Genomic DNA, 18,878 nt, shown 5'->3' on the forward strand with positions numbered 1-18,878 from the left:
ACTGGTCTTTTTATAGGTGGCGTTGTAATTGCGATAATTCTTGTCGTAGATAACCCGCTCACTCACCCTGACAAGTTTTTTTGTAAATCATAAGTTGATTCGTTGTCACGATTTGTAATATATACGTGTATATTTTACGTTATTGGACTTTACACAGACTTTTCCAGTCCATATATATATTGTGTTGCAACGGGAGCCTCAATATTTACTATAAATGCGTCATCTTTTTCAAGCTTTAACAAAAATTGTGTTTTTACAGGTCGACTTATAGTAATGGTAGTATAATTCTAACTTTTTTCTGCTAATTTTCTAAATACTAAGCTGGGCTATCAAAAAATAGTTGTGATAAGATTTGTCAACTTAGTATTTTGGTTACACGTGCTTTAAAGTTATGGTATTTTCCTTCATTTAAATGTTAACTTTCACCTTATGGTTTTATTTTTTAATTTCGATCTAGTTTACTTTATGATTTGTCTCTTTTTGAATTGCTGCTCTGTTTTTTTATTATTAAAGTAGACAGTAGTGAAATTAACACGCCCTCTTAGGCACGTCGTTTTTATATAAGGTAGTTGATTTGAATTTATTTTTAAAAAAAAATAGATCGGCAGTTGCTTGTTTTGTAGAATATTTAGAAAATAGGAAGGTGTAAACAATTATTAAAAAACAGGAAATTTAAGAATTTATAGAATTTTTGAGATAAGTCAACGAGTCCAGCACCACGTTGCGAGCGGTGGAATCTGAAGTTACACGCGAAAGAGTAGAAACTGCTAATTTTGACAAGTATGTTCGGGGAACAAGCAGAAGTTCGCTGCTGTTTTCTTGGAAATTATTTTGTTGAAGATTTTCTTTTTCATCGTGTGCAAAAATATCTGTTTTCGCTGTAGATTTTTCTACCGGCATTGTTTCGTGTAAATTTCTACAGCCTACCAGCGAAAATTTGCTTTCACCCTCTTCAATTGCAGTATTGAATTTTTCATAAACCGCTTCATCCACTTTAGTTTGGCAGTGCCTCCAAACTTGGTTAAAATTGTAGATTCGGTGCGGAAATGTCTTATAATATTCAACAAGTTTGCGCTACAAATAAAAAAATGAAACCCAATTTATATTCAGATTTTAATTTTTTTATATATGAAAACCAGTTCTACGGACACGTGATCGAAATCTTCGCTTTCAAAAACTTCGATTTCAAAAATCATCGCGCGCTTATCATCGCTCCCAAAAGATTTAACATTAAACCACGTGATCACTGACTCTTCTCGCGGCATCACGAAATCGTAAGGGCCTTCCAGTTTCCATTTTTATAAAACAATTTCATCAGAAGAAAATTTAAAAATTTATACCAATGATAGCACCGATAAAGGGAGGCGCTTGAGTTGCTTTCTTATAGAAAAGTAACTGTGGCATAAAAAGATCAATAATTAATCAATATATAAACTAGTTTATTAGAAACTTTCAATAATGTATACATTTAAGTAAATCTTTAACTGGGAATTTAGTAATAGAAAATCATTTATAAACTTATAATCGTTTTTTTAATCTTTTTTAAATCAAATTTAATTTTAAGTAAAATTGAAAATTGCCTGATAGTTAAACTGATTCACGACGTCAGTGTGGGACGGGACGGGTTTAAAAGTGGGGTGAGAGTGGTACCATCCAACGATTTGAAGATTTCTTGCGCCGATCAAAGTTCTCACCTTCATTTTTAGTATCAATTAAAATAATAAATTCAAAAAATTATTTAAAATTTAATTAGAAAATTGGCAAAAGTTCACCTCAAGTTCACTTTGAGGATCCATCTCCACGTTGGTTTCTACATCGTGCGAGACGGACTGCGGATCCCCTTGATCAACTGCTCGGCAGGCAAAAGCTTCCAAAACTTTTAATACTAAAAAGTATTATATTTAATTAAAAAATAATTTAAAATCAATGCTGAAATAAGAAAGATTTTTGTAATTCGATATAAATTATAAAATAAAACATAGAAGTTAGATTAATTTTTAACGCTACCTTAAAAAATAATTGTATTAATAATTTATTAGAAGAAAAGATATTTAACTAAATCTGAAAGCTGAGAATATTTTATTGTGTATTGTAATTACTAAATTATATTTAAAAATTATAAATATGAAAATTATTTTGTAGTTAAATAAAATATATAGTTGTTGTTATACTGTAATTTATTTGTATTAAAATTTCTAAAGTTGTAGATCTTGAATGTTTTCACATTTTTAGAAATTTTATATTAAAACTTTATTAACTTAATAAATTCATCTCTACAGTTTTAAAAATTTAAATTACAGTAAATGAGCACAATTATTAAATAATAAATTAAAAACTTTGACTTCAAAAAAAAATTCAAAGAAACAATTTATTTAACAAAATAGTTATTTGTACAAAATTAAATTAATGTTAAAAAGTTTCAATCAGACGTACATAAAATTGTATTATATAAATGTAAAAATTGGAAAGCTGCAATTTTTTAAAAAAGGGTTTTATAATTCATAAAAAAGCTTTAAAGTCGAAAAATAATTTTTGACTACACTTAATTTTATTATAAAAAATTTAAAATTAAATAAAAATTAATTGTGACAAGGGTAATACGAACAATAAAGATATATAAAAAAAGTAAAGAGTAACAAATAGAAACCAAGCAGAGAACAAATATTATAAATATTTTTAAAAAAACATTAAAATACCCTTTTTTATATAATCAATAATTTTGATAAATTTAAATAAATTAATAGATTAACTTTCAAATATTAGCGGGTTACCTTTCTTTTGCTCGTCAAAAATTCCTCCCAAAAATCCGATTACTTCGGAGCTCGCTAGATGAGCGTGAAAATCCATAACTACCAAAGCAGCGCTCGAAACTTCCACCGAAAATGGTTGTTGTAGAGAAGTGTACCGCTCACAAACAGCCGTTTGCAACGGGTGGCTGCAAGAAAATTTAAAATATGAAAAAGTAATTAAGAATGTTGAAAAAAATCTGCTCGAAAGTAGACCGCTAAATCAGACGGATCGCTGTTAGAGGATTATGAAAAAATCAGAAAATTTAAAACAATCACCTTTTTGGATCCAATAAACAGAAGTCCGGAGGTTTAGATTGCGAATCACGAAGGCGAGCGGAGGATCGCTCCGGTCGACACTCTCCCGCGGATTTTGGTAAGTGCTCGTCTCTAACATTTTTAGATATGAAATCTTCCTTATGGAGCTGTTTCTCGCTTTTTCTAGTTTTATTTAATCTCGTTTTTGAAAGTGATTCTTTACTCGAAACTTTTTTAGTAACAGTTTTTCTTTTACTGGCATTTCTCTCAGCGATCTCTTTTCTGTAGGCAGCTATAAAAAGCTGTTGAGTCCCTTATAAAAAATGAAAGAAATTAACACGTACATCCATCGCTGTAAGCCTTTAATGAAGCAGAGTTTGGATCTAAAGGCTTTCCTGAAAGAGTGTAGCCCTCTCCGGATTCCTGGACCTTCACAGCGGAATTGTTACCAATCCCAAGCGAAATATAAAAAAAATAATAACCTTCTTTGGCAACGGACTTTGATCCAGATATAATTTAATAAAGTATTTCTGTGCGTGGCTTTTACAACTGTTTTTGTTCCGGTTATTTCCGACATGCTGTGCAAGCTTATAAAAAAAAAAATAAAAAAAGTAGAAATTAGCGAATTACTAATATTAACTATTTACTTTTTCCCAATCACGACCGTATAATTCCAAACCTTCAAGGAATAGTCGTTGCTCTTCTTGTGACCAACTACGAGGAGTTTTCTTATCTACAAGGTAGCAGTAAGTGTTTTTATAATGAACGCCATACAACTTGGATATAACAATTTTTGAGCAAAGGGAATGAAAAAGAAATAAAAATTAAAACCCTTTAAGGAATCTCTACCATTGAGGGAAGAGTCACTTGCTCTCGAAGTGTTATTTTCCACCGACTTCTTTAACTTATAATTCCTATTAACAAGCCTTTTTTTAATTTTTTGAGGGCTTAACTCTTCACCTTCACTAGAGGAGGCCATACTGGTGGTGTGTTTAGGTTTTAAAAAATAAAATAAAAATTCTTTGAGATTATTTGTGGTATAACATCTCAGTTGGTCGGTGAAAAAAATAAATTAATTTATTTTTAAAAACTTAAAGGACGTTTTCTTTTAAAAAAATTAAATTAAAAGTTAAAAAATGTATTCAAAGGTGTTAAGTCTAATAAAGAAAGTAACATACTATAGTTGGTCTGAATACAAATAATCATCTTCCTGCTGCTGCAGGTACTTTGCCAAGGCCAAGTCATCTTCGTAAAACATGGGCTTCTCGGTTTAATCGCATATACGTATCAAAAAACGTTTGAGCTGTAAAACTCCTAGTACGCTGTACAGCAGAGGGTTACATTCTCGAAGGATAGCACCAGAAGTGTATAACTTTTCGGTGCGTCAGTTAGCAACTACTAAAGTGCAGGATTGTATTATCCATTATAATCATCCGTTCTTATATAAAACACAAAAAACTAATTATATTGCTAGGACATGCGCAGTTTTACTTTTCTTTTCTTACTCTGAAATGTATCTTTTTGTAACTAATACTATAATTGAGCAAAGCAAGCCCGAAGTTATCATTAACTTTATTTTTACTACTTAACGACTTACATATAATATCATACTAACTTATGTAATTTAGTAATGGTTTCTTAAGTCTTATAGCTTGTTAAGGTTATAACGGGAAAAAGTGCGTTGATGTATATAGGCTAGACTTCTTTAACTAATAAATTAATGAGAAGCCATTTAGTATACAAAAAAATGTATTACAAAGTAAAATTTTTAGTTAAGTCCTGAAGTCGTAATGCTTATACTACAATTTTTTTTTGAATTTATGGCAATAAAGTATCCAATATGAACTAACTTTAATAGATTTTTAAGGTCGAACGATTGGCAAAGCTCGCTCAATAAAAACAACACATTATTCGTATTTATGCAATAATATTAAAGCTTTAAAACTATGAGAATCGACATATTTTTTTCGTAGCCTAGAGTAAAACGGGAAGGTACCAGCGGAACTGGGAAATATTTGGGCCATAATCATAATTAGTGGACTATTTTAGTTGAGAGAAGACTAAAGTTTTAGACCGTTATAAATAAGGAAGCGATTAGTATTGCGAAGTACTAGTTAACCTCAAAGAAAATGATAGCTAAGCAGTAAGTTTTATTTAGAAAAAAGGTTAAAGAAATTTAAGAACTGGCACAAACAAAATATGTTTATTTTCTAATATTAGTTTACACACTTACTTTAATTGTTAATATTTATAAAAAAATATAAGGTCTCACCAATTTGTATATATATATAAAGCAAGGTATTGTATATACTTGGCTGTGCTTTATAAAACTAGTTAAACTACCATTAGTATTATACTACCTAAATAAAGCGAGTAAACTCGGTTGTGTTGATAGCCAAGGACTACGAAAGGTAGGCAGAGGCTGACATTATACAGGGTAGCCTATACGGTAGAAGATTCCTCATTTTATTGTCGTTACACTTATTATAAGTAGAGCGCTAAGTAAACTTTATATTTTTCTAAGTTATCTTAGTAACCCTCTGGTATGTGAGAACCTTAAAGACCATAGCTTATATATATATCATATTATCATAATTACGTACTTATATGACTATGAAAAAACTATTTCCGCACTATTTTTAAACTAATAATTTCCAATCTTTAAGTTACTTGAAACACTAAGCACGGCTAAATCGAAGTAGGACTTTATTAGGAGGATATATAACTTAAGGTAGTGAAAGGTATAGCTAAGTTGTATGGAAATTACAAAAAAAGTGCATTCAGTGGAGGTAATTTAGTTATTAAAAGTTTTATAAAATTAACTAGTTATAAATTTATACCAAATTATTCGAGTTATACTAATACATTTTGTAATACAAGTTTTTTGTACTTATCTTACTCGGAGTGGCCCTACAAATAGTTATCGCGTCCGTGAATAATTTTGCAGCCCGGCAATTCAATTTTTCTTTACCATCGATATATTATTTTGTAATTCTTAGTTATTGTTGATTTAAAAAAATTAGTTGTACTGAAATTAACAAAATGTTTCAATAAGAATACGAGAACAAAGAATTAATCTTTTTATTTATATAGCATTTTTAATGTGGTTATTAAATACTTGCCCTCTTGTTCATCCACCATTTGGTACGTTAGAAACTAAAGGGAGGGTCATTAGATCTTGCCTTCATCGTATCGATTCTGTTGCTTCTCCTTTACTGATGGGGTAAGTTAAGTTTTTATCTACTTTCTCAAAGTTAGGAAAAACTTTGTTTTCGAAAATTTTTTTTTAATAAATTCTTCACACATTTCCACTTTATACTTATGACCTCCGCTTTTTCTTAGAGAACCACCAAAGGAAGCGGGTGTTCTCAACAGGAGACGTTCGGCAAGCAGTTTTAATAAGTGATTTAGTTTTATTAATTGATTCCATAAGGATATTTTCCTAGATTTTAAAGTTACCTCCCTTACAAGAGCGCGATACTAACACCCCTCATAAAGATAGTAAAAGGAGGTAATTTTATATAAATTTTTATTCTCTTGGTTTAAATTTTCTTTAAATATTATACAGGAAATCTGTTCGCTTTGATAATTCTTTGAACACCAGGTGATTTTAGATTTCTCTTCTTTTTATGACTGAAAATTTATCTTAATTTTTTTTAGAACTGAGTACGAGAGGGAGGAGCAATGGGGGGAGCCTTCACCGACCTATCCTCCTGATCTTAACGAAACGGCATCCCCTCGTGAAACATTCTCATCCTTTCAAACCAGCCCCAGCGAGACTTTTCCAAGAAATTTTTTAGAACACTATGGGAAACCGATAGTCTCCTCTTCTGGTACCCCAGACGACTATGATTGTCGAATTCAAGGTTCTAGTGATGGCAATATACAAGTACCTTTTTATCTCGTTTTGTTAAACTAATATTTCCTTTAAGTAATCAGATATATATATATATTAGTTTTTTATAATTTGTTTTTTAAAATTAATTTTATCTTTTTTATATAAACTTAAGACTGAAAGGGACACTCTTACTGCCGATTATCTCCATGAAGAAGTAACTTTTGCTAAGAGAAGAAGCAGCATTGGCACGGAAATGGAATTAACTGTTTGTCTAGGCGGGTTGCTAAGCGAAGATCAAGTAGAGTTCTGCCCCAACACTTCGGAATCTCTTCCACCTTTAATAACAGGAAGCAATTTGGCGACCGCGGAGCGTCTTAAAGAGTCGCTCAGCGATGAACAGTCACGAACCTCTTTTAATGTAGAAAGAAGGAAAAGTTTTAGGGAGGAAATGGAAATGACGGAGTGCTACAACGGTTTGCCTAGAGCAGAACTAACAAGATCTGTGGCAGGAAAACAGTTGGACGTGTCGAGGGAAGCTATAGAGGAGCACATGGACTTGACTGTTTGCCACAACGGGGCACTAATTGTGCAAAGCAAAGATTCCGAAGGAGAAATGGATACAACTGATTGTCACGGCGGCGTACTCAGTGAACTCCTCGAAAACGCCACAACTGAGCAGCGAAGAAAAAGTATAGATGGAAGGATGGACATGACCGAGTGCCATGGCGGCCTGTACAGCGAATTATCCGTGCTGAAGGACGCGGGAAGCGTAAACGATAGAGATAAACATGTGAACATGACGGACTATTGTGGCGGCTTGCAGAGTGTTATTTCCGTTCGACCGGAAAGAAAAAGTTTGGGAGGAGACATGGACATGACAGACTGTTACGGGGGATTGCAAGGCGAAGGACGAAGAGAAAGTCTAGGAGAAGTCATGGGTATCACCGACTCTCAAGGAGGGGCTCTCCCCCACGCTCCTTCGGAAAAACTCACGCAGGCAGAAGAGATTACTTGCAGCGAATTGGAAGAGCAAACAGGGAGCTTTGCGGTGGAAAGCAACATCGATGACCACGTGGTGACACCTGTCGCTCTCGGGGCAAGTAAAGAGAAAATGGAACTGACGGCCGTAGTTGGAGGCGTGGCCGAAGCGCCAGTGCTGCCCGATGTTACTCAGGTTGTTGGCATGCATCCGCTCCAGTGCGGTATATTTCTTTACTTCTATAACCCTCTAGAACGGTGAGACTATGGAATATACACAGCTTTTAGGAGGTATTTCTTTGTATACGTTGCTCTCGTTTTTTAAAAACAATCATTTTCATGCAGGAAAAGAGGAAAAGCCGAACTTTCATTTCACACTGAATGAGTTTTTGAGTTTATGCGAAATTCGATTCTATGATAACATGAATACGAATAGGTTCTTTTTTTTTTATTGTCAGTAAATATAATTATGAACCCAACTACCCATCATTTTACATTCCTTAAGACGCACGACACTTGGCACTGAGCGAGTGTGCCCCACAGACACGTTGTTTCAGAGACTGTGTTTGGCCGCCATCCAACTTCCCGAGTTGAAAGCCATTGAGAAAACTTGCAGCCAAATACTACATCGAATCAACGGTTTTCCATTACTTTTGGTAGATTTTTTATTTTCTGCTCACACTGTTTAATAACAGGAATCAAAAGCGACGTGGATTTTATTGTTTCCGAGATGCAAAGGAAGACTCCCGATATTTTATTCGTTCTTCTAGAAGAAGAAAGTTCCCAGAAGACAGAACTTTTAGAGAAACTAAGAGAACTCAAGTCATACAAAAGGTTCAAGAGAATAACTTTTAGAAAAAAGCTTCTGGTAAACTTCATTAATATAATAAAAAGGCTTGAAGCAAGAAAAATCTACCATCAAATCCGATTAACGTTAGAGCAGGAGTTGCATGACTCCTTTTTACACTGTTCTGTGAGTTTGATAATATTTTACTATTAAATTTATGTTGTTTATTATTATTTTTGCTACAGGAATCGTTAAAAGCTGATTGCGAAGTCTACAACTCCGAGTTTGTTGAGCTGCTTAGAGCTAAAAATACAGCGCTTGATGCTTATGTCGACTCTTTAGAAAAAGAGCTTGCCTCCTTTCAGTCTGCCATTCTGTCACCCGAACAATACGGTATTTCCTTATTCGTTGTTGGTAAAAATAATAGTAATAATAAATTTCTCTTTTAGAGCAGCTAAATACCTTTTACAAGTCGGCCTGCGAACAGGAGGAAGTTCTTCGTAAATATGACGTAAACGACAATTTTTTATATACGATAAACGGGAGTAGTTAACATTCATTAAAACTTTTTCGTAGAAAGCTCTGAATCAGTTAGAAGAGAGTCATAAAGAACTCAGCTCTCACATGCAAAGCCTACTGGCCGATAAAAGCCAGTTAGAGGAGAAGTTGTCTCAAGTTCAAGTATTATTGTTATTACTATTATTATTATTATTATTATTATTATTATTATTATTATTATTATTATTATTATTATTATTATTATTATTATTATTATTATTATTCTCTACCACATTAGGATGAGTTGAATGGATTAGAAATCCTTAATACTACTAAAAGCTCTATAACATGGGAGGTGTTGTTTTTATTTTTATTATTATCATTATTATTATTATTATTACTATTACCATTTACAGTCCATAGTTAAGCAGCAAATAACGCTAGAGATTCTTCGCGGGGTTGTGGAGCACAAGATAAGCGCGTTCACAGAAAATATTATCGAGTTTGTCGCTCCACGTTTCGGATCAAAGCTCCGAATCGAACTCGACACGAGCCGCATTACAGGTACTGTCTGGTCGACAGGCGCAGTTTAATTTGCCCAACATTTTTGTTGGTTTAAATTTTTTCAGATTGTAAAAAAAAATTTTTTTCAAGGAAAAGTAACAGAAAAAACTTTAAAAGTTTGCCTTATTTTTATAATTCCATAGAAAATAAGTATTGGATTCAAAATATTAAGCTTTCCTTTGAAGACCACTCGACCACTCACTCTCTTTTCCACCAATTATATGAGGCGTTGGGAGTGCCGAATATTTTTGCCAGCTACAAAGACACGAGGTTTATTAATAGATAGGTGCTCTCTATTGTTTATAAGTGACCGCGCAAGCAGCACGCTTTCCGAGCTCGTCCACCAGCTTGACTTCTTTCTGGGCAGAATTTATTACTTTGCCAGCGACTTTTCGAAGGTAAGCGTGTTTAAGGACGCCACATGGCGGGTCGAAGGTTGTTGACTTTTTTTCGCTTTACTATATTATATAATGATGTACACTATGAAAAGGAGAGAAACTGGCAGTGGCAGTTTCGTTTGTGGAGCCTATTCGGGGTGTAAAAGTTCTTCTTAAATTTTTAAATGCTACTCAGTTGGTTCTGGACACGGGCGCTATCGACTACTCGCTCAGCGTTTTCTTAGGAAGTTTGGAGTATTATATTATTTATTATTATTATTATTATTATTATTATTATTATTATCACTATTATTTTTGCAGCCAAAATATTATAGCTGAAATTGTAAAAGAAGCTAGACTTCAACACAACAAACTCTCCTTTATTTGTGAAAAGATCGATCACTATTTTAAGACTCTCTGCTAAACTGTGGAAACTGTTTAGCTATAATAATAATGATAATAATATTTTTCTTTATTTATAAACTTACTAATGGGTAATCTTTAAAAAAAAAAACTTTTTTCTATTATAAACAAATATTCGTTGGCACGTGTTCCGAGTGGCTTATTTCATCGAGTTCAGCAGCATACGAAAACATGGCCTAAACACCTGCATAAGTAGCAAAGCGCAATAAACTTTTTAAAGTCAAAAGACCTGCAGAGTCACATGCCTGTCTCCTTCAAGGCGGTGCTTATAGATGAGCTCTTTCAGCTCAGAATAAACTTCAGTCAGTCTATAGGTTAAAACGTTACTTATATACACTATAATTGGGTAGCGTGAAAGTGGAACGTACTTTTTAATGGGCAGCTTTTCCGTTCGTGAGACCAAAATGTCTAACAACTCATCGACCTTAGCGGTCATTGGCTCGTTCACTACACAATTTTCGGTAGAACATTCCGTCGAGAAATTTTCATGCGTTTTTTTTATGTCGGAGGTATTATTATTATAAATATCATCATATTTATTGCTATTAATAACATTGATTTCGGCTTCACAATTTTCATAATACTGATCCGATTCTATCATAAATTTAATAAAAAAAAAACAATAAAAGCAATAACAATAAGTTTTTCAGACTTTTACTGTTCTTAACAAAAACTGGCTGGTTTTAAAAAAAGGGACCAAAAAATGGTAAACTGAACCATTTAACTTTTGTTTGATACGGTAAAGCCTCTCGCAGTCTTTTACAAACTCTTCACGCAAGTCGGCCATTAGCGAGGCAACTTCGTCTTGAAGTTCGATAGCCTTCATAAAAAAAAACTGCTTTATAATAATAAAAGTGAAAGTCGTACTAATAAGGAATAATACTGAAATAATATACAAATAAATAATCATAAAATATGAAGGGTAAAAACGCTATAAAAAATAACTTCAGAAAAGTTTGATAAATCGTACACCAATAATAAAATAAACGTACGCGGTTCGTAACAGAATCTCCTTTTTTAAAGTACACGAGAGCGTTCTTCGTTATTAGCTTAATATCCTCAACAAATTCATAAGGCCGAATGTAGGCGTTATCGTTTATCTATTATAAAAATTTTTGGTAAAAATATAGTGAAAAAGTAGAACAAAGAAACGTACAAATAAAATACTGAAACAGAAAAAAGTCATATATAGACACTTAGGAAATACAGTAAAGTAAGTAAACTTTTATATAAAAAATTCAGTAAAAAAAAAGACAAGAACTATATTAGCACACATACCTTCTGCATGATAAGAGATAGATCCATTGGTTGATCGACAACTGCGAGGTATTTTGGGTGCTCTGCAAGCGGAGAATAAAAAAGTTGACCAATAAAATTGTGGAAAAAGCAAAACTTTCATAATTATTAGAAATAATAATAAATTAAAAAATTAGTTCTCCATAAAAAATATTTTAACTTTTTTAACTTTAACAATTAAACAAAAACCTTCTAAGCTTACTGGAGTTAAAAAAATACGAAATCTCGAGTTTTTTGACACGCGGTTAAGTACCTAACGTAAAAAAAATGTATACAAGTCATATTAATAGTGAAATAGTGCGTTCTTAAATTTTTTACTTAAGAAGTCCATAAAAAGGCTACATTTACTATAAAAATTTATGTTAAAGTAAAACTAAAACTGTTAATAAGTAATAGTAAAAAAGTATAAAAGTTTATAATAAAGATTCATAAGCATATCATTATTAAAGTTATGAAAACAAATTTATATATATATTAAGTATCAAAGTATCAAAACTTGTCGTAAGTATATACGAAACTCCCGCATAAGCGCTTCACTTTCCTCGTTAAAGTATTTTATTTCGAAACTTGAACAGCTGGAAGCTTTTATTATAGTTAGTAAACGCAAAGAGTCCTTAAAAATGAAGAAGTTTTTAAAAACAAACGTAATAGTTGGAAAGGGGCTTCCGGTAAGTTTTCTTGTATGCAAATCGTTTGCTTTTTCTAAGTAATAATAATAATAATAATAATAATAATAATAATAATAATAATAATAAATAATAATAATAAATAATAATAATAGTAATAATAATAGTAATAATAATAATAATAATAAACCAATGAAAATGAAGAGTTGCAAAAGTTTGCAAGTAAATGACGGAAAAAAGAATGCCGAGCCGCGCAAGAGGGAAGCTTAAGCTCCCACACGAGAAAATCTCCGCAAAGTTCTTCCAAATCGTCAACGTCAACAGTATCTTCAACAGTGAAAAGCACACAAATTCCTAATAAAATAATAATAGTAATATACAATAAGAATAATATAAGCAAACCTTTGTCTATAGGTATTTCATCCAATAATGCTCGCAGTAAAAGTGATAAACTTTTATTAGCGAGTCTTAGCCAAAAGCACAAACGAGGTAGATAGATGGCACATGGTGGTCTCTTAAAAGCATCTCTTATGCTTTTCACAAGCGCCTTGTTTTATTAATAATATAATTCATTATGTTTGCAACAAAACTAAATATAAATAAGAAAGATAATAACTTCCTCAATGGAAACAGAAAGAGTTTCACTAAAAGCACTAAGAGAAGCAAAGTCAATGCATTGAACTTCCTGAAAAAACAGCAAATCAAAAGTTTTATAAGTAAAAGTTGATACTTTTAAATTAAAAATAAACTACGCAGCCCAAAGCGTGAAATAACGCGGGAGCAACATACGTGCTTTGGCCCATTCCTCTATTGGTTTAAAAAGTTGGTAATAAAAAAATTATTAGAAAAAATAAAATAAAAAAGTTTTGAATCGTTGAGCAACTAAAATAATAAATATTACTTATTATATTTATTTAATAAAATACTTTTCTCCTTTTAATAATATAAAGAGTTTGTTGTGCGGCGGGCAGTCGTCCACTTCAAAACTAAACGGGGTTGGACAATCAATAAACAGTATTTGCAAGTAAAACAGAACGTCACGAAAGCAATTGAGCTATCCACTCTTTTCTTTCTGCAGAACTTTTCAATTTGAAGGACTCAAGAACTTTTTTATTAAGCTCTTCAAAAAAAGACTATAAAGTTTATTAATATAAAAAATATAAAAAACAATGAAATGTTATATAAAATTATATAAAAATAAATATTATATATAAAAAACCAAAAAATAAACATAATATAAATATGAGGAAACTTTTAAGTATTTATAAAAAAAAATTAGAGATCGGTATATAAAAAAAATATTAAACTATAATAAAAATATTACAAAAACTAAAGTTCAAAAAAAAAGATAAAGTAAAAAGAAATGAATAAAAAATGGAAAAATTATGGAAGTTAAAAAATATTTTTTAGTTATACGAAAACCAAAAGTGAAAGTATATATTAAACGCAATAATGTAATTAATAATAATAAAGCGTTAAAAAAAGTTTTAAAAGTCAAAAATTGGCAGATCTTTTTTATACAAAACTTTTTAAATATAAATAAATTAAGTACAGGTTAATATAAAAAGTTTATTTTTCATATTAAAAAAATATATATAATTACTACATTATATGAAATATAATTATAAAAAAAAATTAAATTTATATCGAAAAAAGTTGTGACTATTTATTAACTTTTTACTTATTATAATTATTATGTAAATTACTATTAAGTAAAGAAGTTAATATACATGAAAAATGTATTTAATAATAAAAACAAGTTGATAACAATTTAATAAAAGTAAAAAAAATAAAATATAAAAATTTTTATAATTCTGAGCAAAAGATTTATAACTTGCAAAGCTAGTAACACATGGTGTATGAAAAAGTACAAAAGAAATATAAAAAGTAAATATTAAAACTAATATATGGTACTTTAAAAAAAAATAATAAAAGTTAAGTCCAAACAGATATTTAAAATATCAACAATTTGATATAAATGTAATAAAAAGTAAAGTTTAACTATAAATAATAAATTTAAAGCAAACAAATAGTAGTTACAAAGTAAAAATAATATAATTTTATAATAAAAAAGTTATAAAGTAAAAATAAAATAATTTATACATCATTAAATAAAATATTAATTTTTTCTAATAAAAAAGATGTAGAATTTTTCATAATATAAAGTAAAAATTATCGTATACTTTCGTATAGTTATTACTATTATCTGTATTTTTTATATTTTACTATATTAATAGAAATTAATAAAATATTTGTAATTATTTTTATAATAATTTTCTTGGTGTATAACTTGCTCATTAATAATTATTTTTCATAATAAATTTATTATTATTGAGTATAATAATTATATTTTGAAGTTTATTTTTTACTGTAAGTTATAATTTAAATAAAAAAAGATAAAGACTGATAATAATAACTTTATAGAGCGGTTCTATATATTTCGGAAGAGCCTTCGAGTAAACTTTCTGGTTCCTTGAAAAGGTAATAAAGTCAAGATTTATATTTTTAAAAGCATTTTTACTTAAACATCACCAAATTCAGAAGTATTATAATAAAAAAGATACTCGACCTTTGCGAAGAAACTTTTATTTTCTGTGCAGCTCTAATAAAGTTATGTTTCGAGACCTGAAGAGCCGAGGTATCAAGCAGAAAACGAACAGGTTTTTCATATATCTGTTAGTCATTAAAAAAGTTGTAGTTTGCTATGCCCTTTATAATAACGCATAGTAAAAATAGACCTGCGGATACTTTTCCCTAAGCGCATCGAAGGCGGCTTCGGTGCAGAGATGCCGGATATCCGCCCCCGAGTAGCCATCGCAGTGTTCCATGACTTCTTGGATTAATCTGAAACAGTTTTCTCAACAGGTGCGGTTTAATAGTGATAGAAAATCATACGCTAGGGATAACGGAGGTACCCACGTGCGAGTGTGGATTCTAAAAATTTCCATTCGCTGGTTCAGCGTGGGCAAGGAAAAAAGAAGTTCGCGGTCGAAGCGGCCAGGGCGGCGCAGGGCGGGATCAATGGCATCAAGACGATTGGTGGCGCCAATGACAACAACCTATAAGACGTTGCGCCAAAAAAATTGATATATATAAGCATGCGCCCCAATACTAAAAACATTACCTGCCCCCTGTCTTCTAGCCCGTCCATCAGTGCCAGGAGTGTCGAAACAATGGAGCTGTGAATTTGGTCCTGCTTGGATGAGCGAACCGGCGCTAAACCATCAAGCTCGTCAAAGAAGACCACCGATGGCCGAAGGAGGTGCGCTGAAAGTGAAGACATTGATGGAATCGAACTAGAGCCATTTCAAAGGAACAGCAAGCCTTGTTCAAAGAGCAAGTGCAGCTGCCGCTCGCTTTCGCCCACCCACTTCGACAGGCAGTCCGCGCCTTTTCTAATGAAAAAAGCTACCTGCCGAAATGAGTATATAAAAAAGATTACTGGCTATGTATGTATGTATATATGTGTGGACAAACCTTCTGCCCAGAAATCCGAGAGCACTCGTGGGCCAATGCGCGAGCTACAAGCGTTTTTCCAGTGCCGGGAGGACCGTGAAACAAAACTCCGCGAATCGGTTTAATAGAAAACTTCTCTTTCAAAAAAAAGAGGAGAAAATAATAACTTGACCAGAAAAGAAATACACGTTTATTATAGTTAATTACTAAGAAAGGTAAAAAAAATACCGAGAAGATCAGGATACAGCAATGGAAGGATTATCATTTCTTTTAAGGAAAACACGTGCTCATCAAGCCCGCTGGAGGATGGATGGTGTAGCAAAAGTGCAGAAGGCCAATAAGGAAAGTCTTACCCCACAGAAGCAAAGTCTGCGTCATCCACGCCAATCGGGTCCACATCCGCCAGCCAGCCTGAAAAGCTGACCAATCATAAAAACTTAACTGAACTCTTTTAAAAAAATACTTTGCGGAGTTGAAGTGGTGGCTCGGCCTCTTCCGAAAGCGAGCGAGCGGGCCATCTCGGCAGTCATGTTATGCGGTTTTATTGGCTCCCTGCTTTTATCTACTCGAAAATAATAATAACAAGAAACAAAAAAATAAGCCAGTAGACAACCTTCAGAGTCACTGCCCGAAAAAATGGCTCCTACCGTCTTAGAAAACTATTTTTTTACAAAAAACGAGGCTAGGAACACGTGCGCAACCTCCCGTCTTCTAAAGCGCTCTTTCCGATGGTGATATTGGCGAGGCGGGCTGGATACGGGGCGGAAAACAGTTGGTTGCTGGTGGCCATAGGAGGTCGGCTCTAAGCGATCGACAGGCGGCCGCTTCGGGCGTAAATCGTATCTACCAATTACAAAATAGAAGTTACACTACACCCACTTCTCGATTAATAGGACCTTTTGAGCTTATTTCTACGAACAGTCACATGCTTGATGCGCGGTCGAAGACCTTCTCTGTGGCAGTCCTCAACAACCTCTTCCGTGCAGGAACAACTAATAGAAGTTAATAATAATAACTTTAATTAAGAAATTAGTTAAAAAATAATAATAGTCGACTGAAACATTAATTTAAAAATTAAAATCATAATTTTAATAAAACTTACAATTCATAAAAACTATGCTACAGTTTTTTTTCTTAAACTACTTTCATGCCAGTAGTGATATAATTTACTTGGAAATTCAAAAGGAAATTACTGCGTTTTGTTGCGCGTTAAACAAGTTTAATAAATACAAAAAAAAGTAAAAAAATAAAAACTCTTAAAAATAAAGTTGAATAATAAATATATAACAGGCTGTAACTGCATTCTATAAAAACTATCACCGATTTACTAATAATCTCATAATTAACAATAATAATAACTTCAAACAAAAGTTATTTAATTAAAAAAAAAAAAAAAAATTTTACAATAAATAATATTTAAACAAATGTTTATAAAAAAGTCTACCGAACAGTGATAGAAGTACTAAATAAGTATTATGAACTATAATCACCTTAAATTTCTCTCCTCATCAACAAAATCCTTGTGATTCTCATCGATATTATGCTTTTTTCCTTTAATAATCTCCTCATCAACTGCACTGACGTCGCTTGCAATATGATCTTCACTTTCACATTCCTTATTAATAGATTTCAATTTCATAAGTCTTAATGACTTCCTTTTTTTGAAAGTTTTATTAAATCTCCTAAAGTCGTATGCTTGCCGTTCAAGCTAAATTAAAAAATTATAATTAAAAAAAACTCAAGAAAAAGATTGGTAATAATAAAACTTGTTTGTAGTACTGAATTTCATTATAGTAAACTCTACTTCTCTTTCGAAGTTGTCTTTTACCTAAAAATGGTGTTAACAGGCTTAACCAAATACGTTTAAGTAATAAAATTTGATAAATAGTAAAAAAAAAAAAAAGAAGTATATTGTATATTATTTCAATAAAACTACCAAAAAACTGCCCGATAGTAATAAAAATATTTAAATTCAAATATTATTTTATTTGTTGCTATAAAATTTAAGTATTCACTTTTAATAACGACTTTACTTTCTAATAGAAAAAACAAATTCTAAATTTTTTATAAAAATACTCAAATATAGATAAAATCAAACTATAATAATAATTGTGTAATAATTCTTTTTTGTTATTACAAAAAAGAATTCAAAGTTGTAATTATAATAATTTAGTAAAAACAACTAAAAAATTTAAGCAGGAATGTTTTAAATTTTAAAAATAAAGTAAAACTAGAATAAAACGTAATTATAAACCAAATTCCAACAACTAATCCTTTGCATATTCTCCATTTTCTAAAAAAAAATAGTAAAGATACCACCGAAATGGTAATAAAGTAATAAGTACAGGAAATTAAAATGGATAATCATATAATAATTAAAGTTACAAAAATATATATTTCAAATTTAAATTTCAAAAATATGTGAAAATTATAAAGCATTTGCCTACCTAAAACTATAATTATTTTAATTTTTTTTTATAAATAAACAACTTGACACTAAATAAATCCAAGCCCCCAAATATTTTTAAATTGTTTATAAAAAAAGTATATGACTTTTATTATTAGATATAAGCAAACGTCTTTTACAAAAAAATGCAAATTACTCTGGTAAAATTAATATAAACAAAATAAAAGATGAATTAAAAGTAGTATTACTGGTAGTAAATGATGTGTCTCCTATAGTGCTATTGTTTTCACTTTGGCTCTCTACGAAAAGAGATTTAGACTAAAAAGCAGTTGTTCTCCTGTTTGATAAGATAAGTACCGGAAGAAGAGCTAGTATTAAAATCTATCTCATTTCGTTTACTACCAGGAGCCCGTCCACGAGTACGAACAGTCATCTTCATATATGTTTGTAAAAAAGGCATATTTAAAAATTAATATACACTTGGGAGTAGGTAATAAAAACATTTACCTTAACCTCTTAACTAAACTTTTAGAATACTTATCATTGTTTTAATGATAAAGCTTTTAAAACTATGTTATTATAGT

The 18,878-nt window shown here is 31.3% G+C and overlaps 4 protein-coding genes across 6 annotated transcripts; 1 reads left to right on the plus strand and 3 right to left on the minus strand.

Annotated features, from left to right (window-relative positions):
- Positions 1-666: 666 nt before the first annotated feature.
- LOC135146623 (histone H2A deubiquitinase MYSM1-like) lies at positions 667-4,306 on the minus strand. Of its 3 annotated transcripts, none has more exons than XM_064078755.1 (12): positions 4,223-4,306; positions 3,894-4,024; positions 3,692-3,777; positions 3,527-3,631; positions 3,389-3,473; positions 3,066-3,336; positions 2,772-2,935; positions 1,773-1,885; positions 1,581-1,694; positions 1,341-1,395; positions 1,137-1,282; positions 667-1,074 (listed from the first exon to the last, which is right to left on the minus strand). In XM_064078755.1, exons 1-12 carry the CDS (start codon positions 4,300-4,302, stop codon positions 673-675), a joined length of 1,752 nt encoding a protein of 583 aa, XP_063934825.1. In that variant the 5' UTR covers positions 4,303-4,306; the 3' UTR covers positions 667-672. The 3 variants fall into 3 exon arrangements, with proteins under 3 accessions (XP_063934825.1, XP_063934824.1, XP_063934823.1); XM_064078754.1 differs by having other exon boundaries at positions 1,353-1,395; positions 3,876-4,024; XM_064078753.1 differs by having other exon boundaries at positions 3,876-4,024.
- Positions 4,307-6,203: 1,897 nt separating this feature from the next.
- LOC135146576 (uncharacterized) lies at positions 6,204-10,510 on the plus strand. Its single transcript, XM_064078697.1, has 20 exons — positions 6,204-6,267; positions 6,387-6,436; positions 6,491-6,555; positions 6,613-6,648; positions 6,705-6,933; positions 7,055-8,056; positions 8,115-8,151; positions 8,206-8,296; positions 8,366-8,499; positions 8,556-8,694; positions 8,755-8,833; positions 8,893-9,040; positions 9,097-9,158; positions 9,224-9,328; positions 9,444-9,500; positions 9,562-9,709; positions 9,853-9,979; positions 10,032-10,144; positions 10,200-10,341; positions 10,408-10,510. Exons 6-20 carry the CDS (start codon positions 7,136-7,138, stop codon positions 10,508-10,510), a joined length of 2,406 nt encoding a protein of 801 aa, XP_063934767.1. The 5' UTR covers positions 6,204-6,267; positions 6,387-6,436; positions 6,491-6,555; positions 6,613-6,648; positions 6,705-6,933; positions 7,055-7,135.
- Positions 10,511-10,584: 74 nt separating this feature from the next.
- LOC135146631 (ATPase family AAA domain-containing protein 2-like) lies at positions 10,585-13,216 on the minus strand. Its single transcript, XM_064078765.1, has 13 exons — positions 13,184-13,216; positions 13,048-13,116; positions 12,834-12,978; positions 12,622-12,785; positions 12,450-12,507; positions 12,302-12,387; positions 11,995-12,058; positions 11,788-11,849; positions 11,502-11,609; positions 11,227-11,329; positions 10,878-11,103; positions 10,739-10,817; positions 10,585-10,685 (listed from the first exon to the last, which is right to left on the minus strand). The coding sequence occupies exons 6-13, from the start codon at positions 12,329-12,331 to the stop codon at positions 10,611-10,613; spliced, it is 747 nt and encodes a 248-aa protein (XP_063934835.1). The 5' UTR covers positions 12,332-12,387; positions 12,450-12,507; positions 12,622-12,785; positions 12,834-12,978; positions 13,048-13,116; positions 13,184-13,216; the 3' UTR covers positions 10,585-10,610.
- A 1,590-nt stretch (positions 13,217-14,806) lies between these two features.
- Positions 14,807-16,563, minus strand: LOC135146577 (ATPase family AAA domain-containing protein 2-like). The gene is made up of 11 exons (XM_064078698.1): positions 16,501-16,563; positions 16,351-16,449; positions 16,241-16,298; positions 16,116-16,186; positions 15,909-16,024; positions 15,756-15,843; positions 15,556-15,698; positions 15,327-15,490; positions 15,170-15,275; positions 15,001-15,104; positions 14,807-14,903 (listed from the first exon to the last, which is right to left on the minus strand). Exons 2-11 carry the CDS (start codon positions 16,415-16,417, stop codon positions 14,807-14,809), a joined length of 1,014 nt encoding a protein of 337 aa, XP_063934768.1. The 5' UTR covers positions 16,418-16,449; positions 16,501-16,563.
- Positions 16,564-18,878: the final 2,315 nt, after the last annotated feature.

This window comes from Zophobas morio, unplaced genomic scaffold, assembly GCF_036711695.1.
Source record: "Zophobas morio isolate AGI-343-1 ecotype UQ-CSIRO unplaced genomic scaffold, CSIRO_AGI_Zmor_V1 ptg000243l, whole genome shotgun sequence".
In the NCBI taxonomy this organism is placed as follows: Eukaryota; Metazoa; Arthropoda; class Insecta; order Coleoptera; family Tenebrionidae; genus Zophobas; species Zophobas morio.

Bases quoted from the DNA above. Each gene is read 5' to 3' on its own strand.
- LOC135146623 (XM_064078753.1), bottom strand. From the start codon at position 4,302: ATGTTTTACGAAGATGACTTGGCCTTGGCAAAGTACCTGCAGCAGCAG. The intron at 3,778-3,875 runs GTTTTAATTTTT...GCTACCTTGTAG, and splicing joins TGGTAGAGATTCCTTAAAGG to ATAAGAAAACTCCTCGTAGT. The intron at 1,886-2,771 runs GTAACCCGCTAA...AATACTTTTTAG, and splicing joins TTTTGACGAGCAAAAGAAAG to TATTAAAAGTTTTGGAAGCT.
- LOC135146576 (XM_064078697.1), top strand. From the start codon at position 7,136: ATGGAATTAACTGTTTGTCTAGGCGGGTTGCTAAGCGAAGATCAAGTA. The intron at 9,329-9,443 runs GTATTATTGTTA...CTACCACATTAG, and splicing joins AGAAGTTGTCTCAAGTTCAA to GATGAGTTGAATGGATTAGA. The intron at 9,501-9,561 runs GTGTTGTTTTTA...TACCATTTACAG, and splicing joins AAAGCTCTATAACATGGGAG to TCCATAGTTAAGCAGCAAAT.
- LOC135146631 (XM_064078765.1), bottom strand. From the start codon at position 12,331: ATGCGGGAGTTTCGTATATACTTACGACAA. The intron at 12,059-12,301 runs GTTTTGATACTT...TTTTTACGTTAG, and splicing joins TTCGTATATACTTACGACAA to GTACTTAACCGCGTGTCAAA. The intron at 10,686-10,738 runs GTCTTTTGACTT...GCAGGTGTTTAG, and splicing joins ACAGGCATGTGACTCTGCAG to GCCATGTTTTCGTATGCTGC.
- LOC135146577 (XM_064078698.1), bottom strand. From the start codon at position 16,417: ATGACTGCCGAGATGGCCCGCTCGCTCGCTTTCGGAAGAGGCCGAGCC. The intron at 16,187-16,240 runs GTAAGACTTTCC...TCCATCCTCCAG, and splicing joins GCAGACTTTGCTTCTGTGGG to CGGGCTTGATGAGCACGTGT. The intron at 15,844-15,908 runs GTTTGTCCACAC...TCATTTCGGCAG, and splicing joins CTCGGATTTCTGGGCAGAAG to GTAGCTTTTTTCATTAGAAA.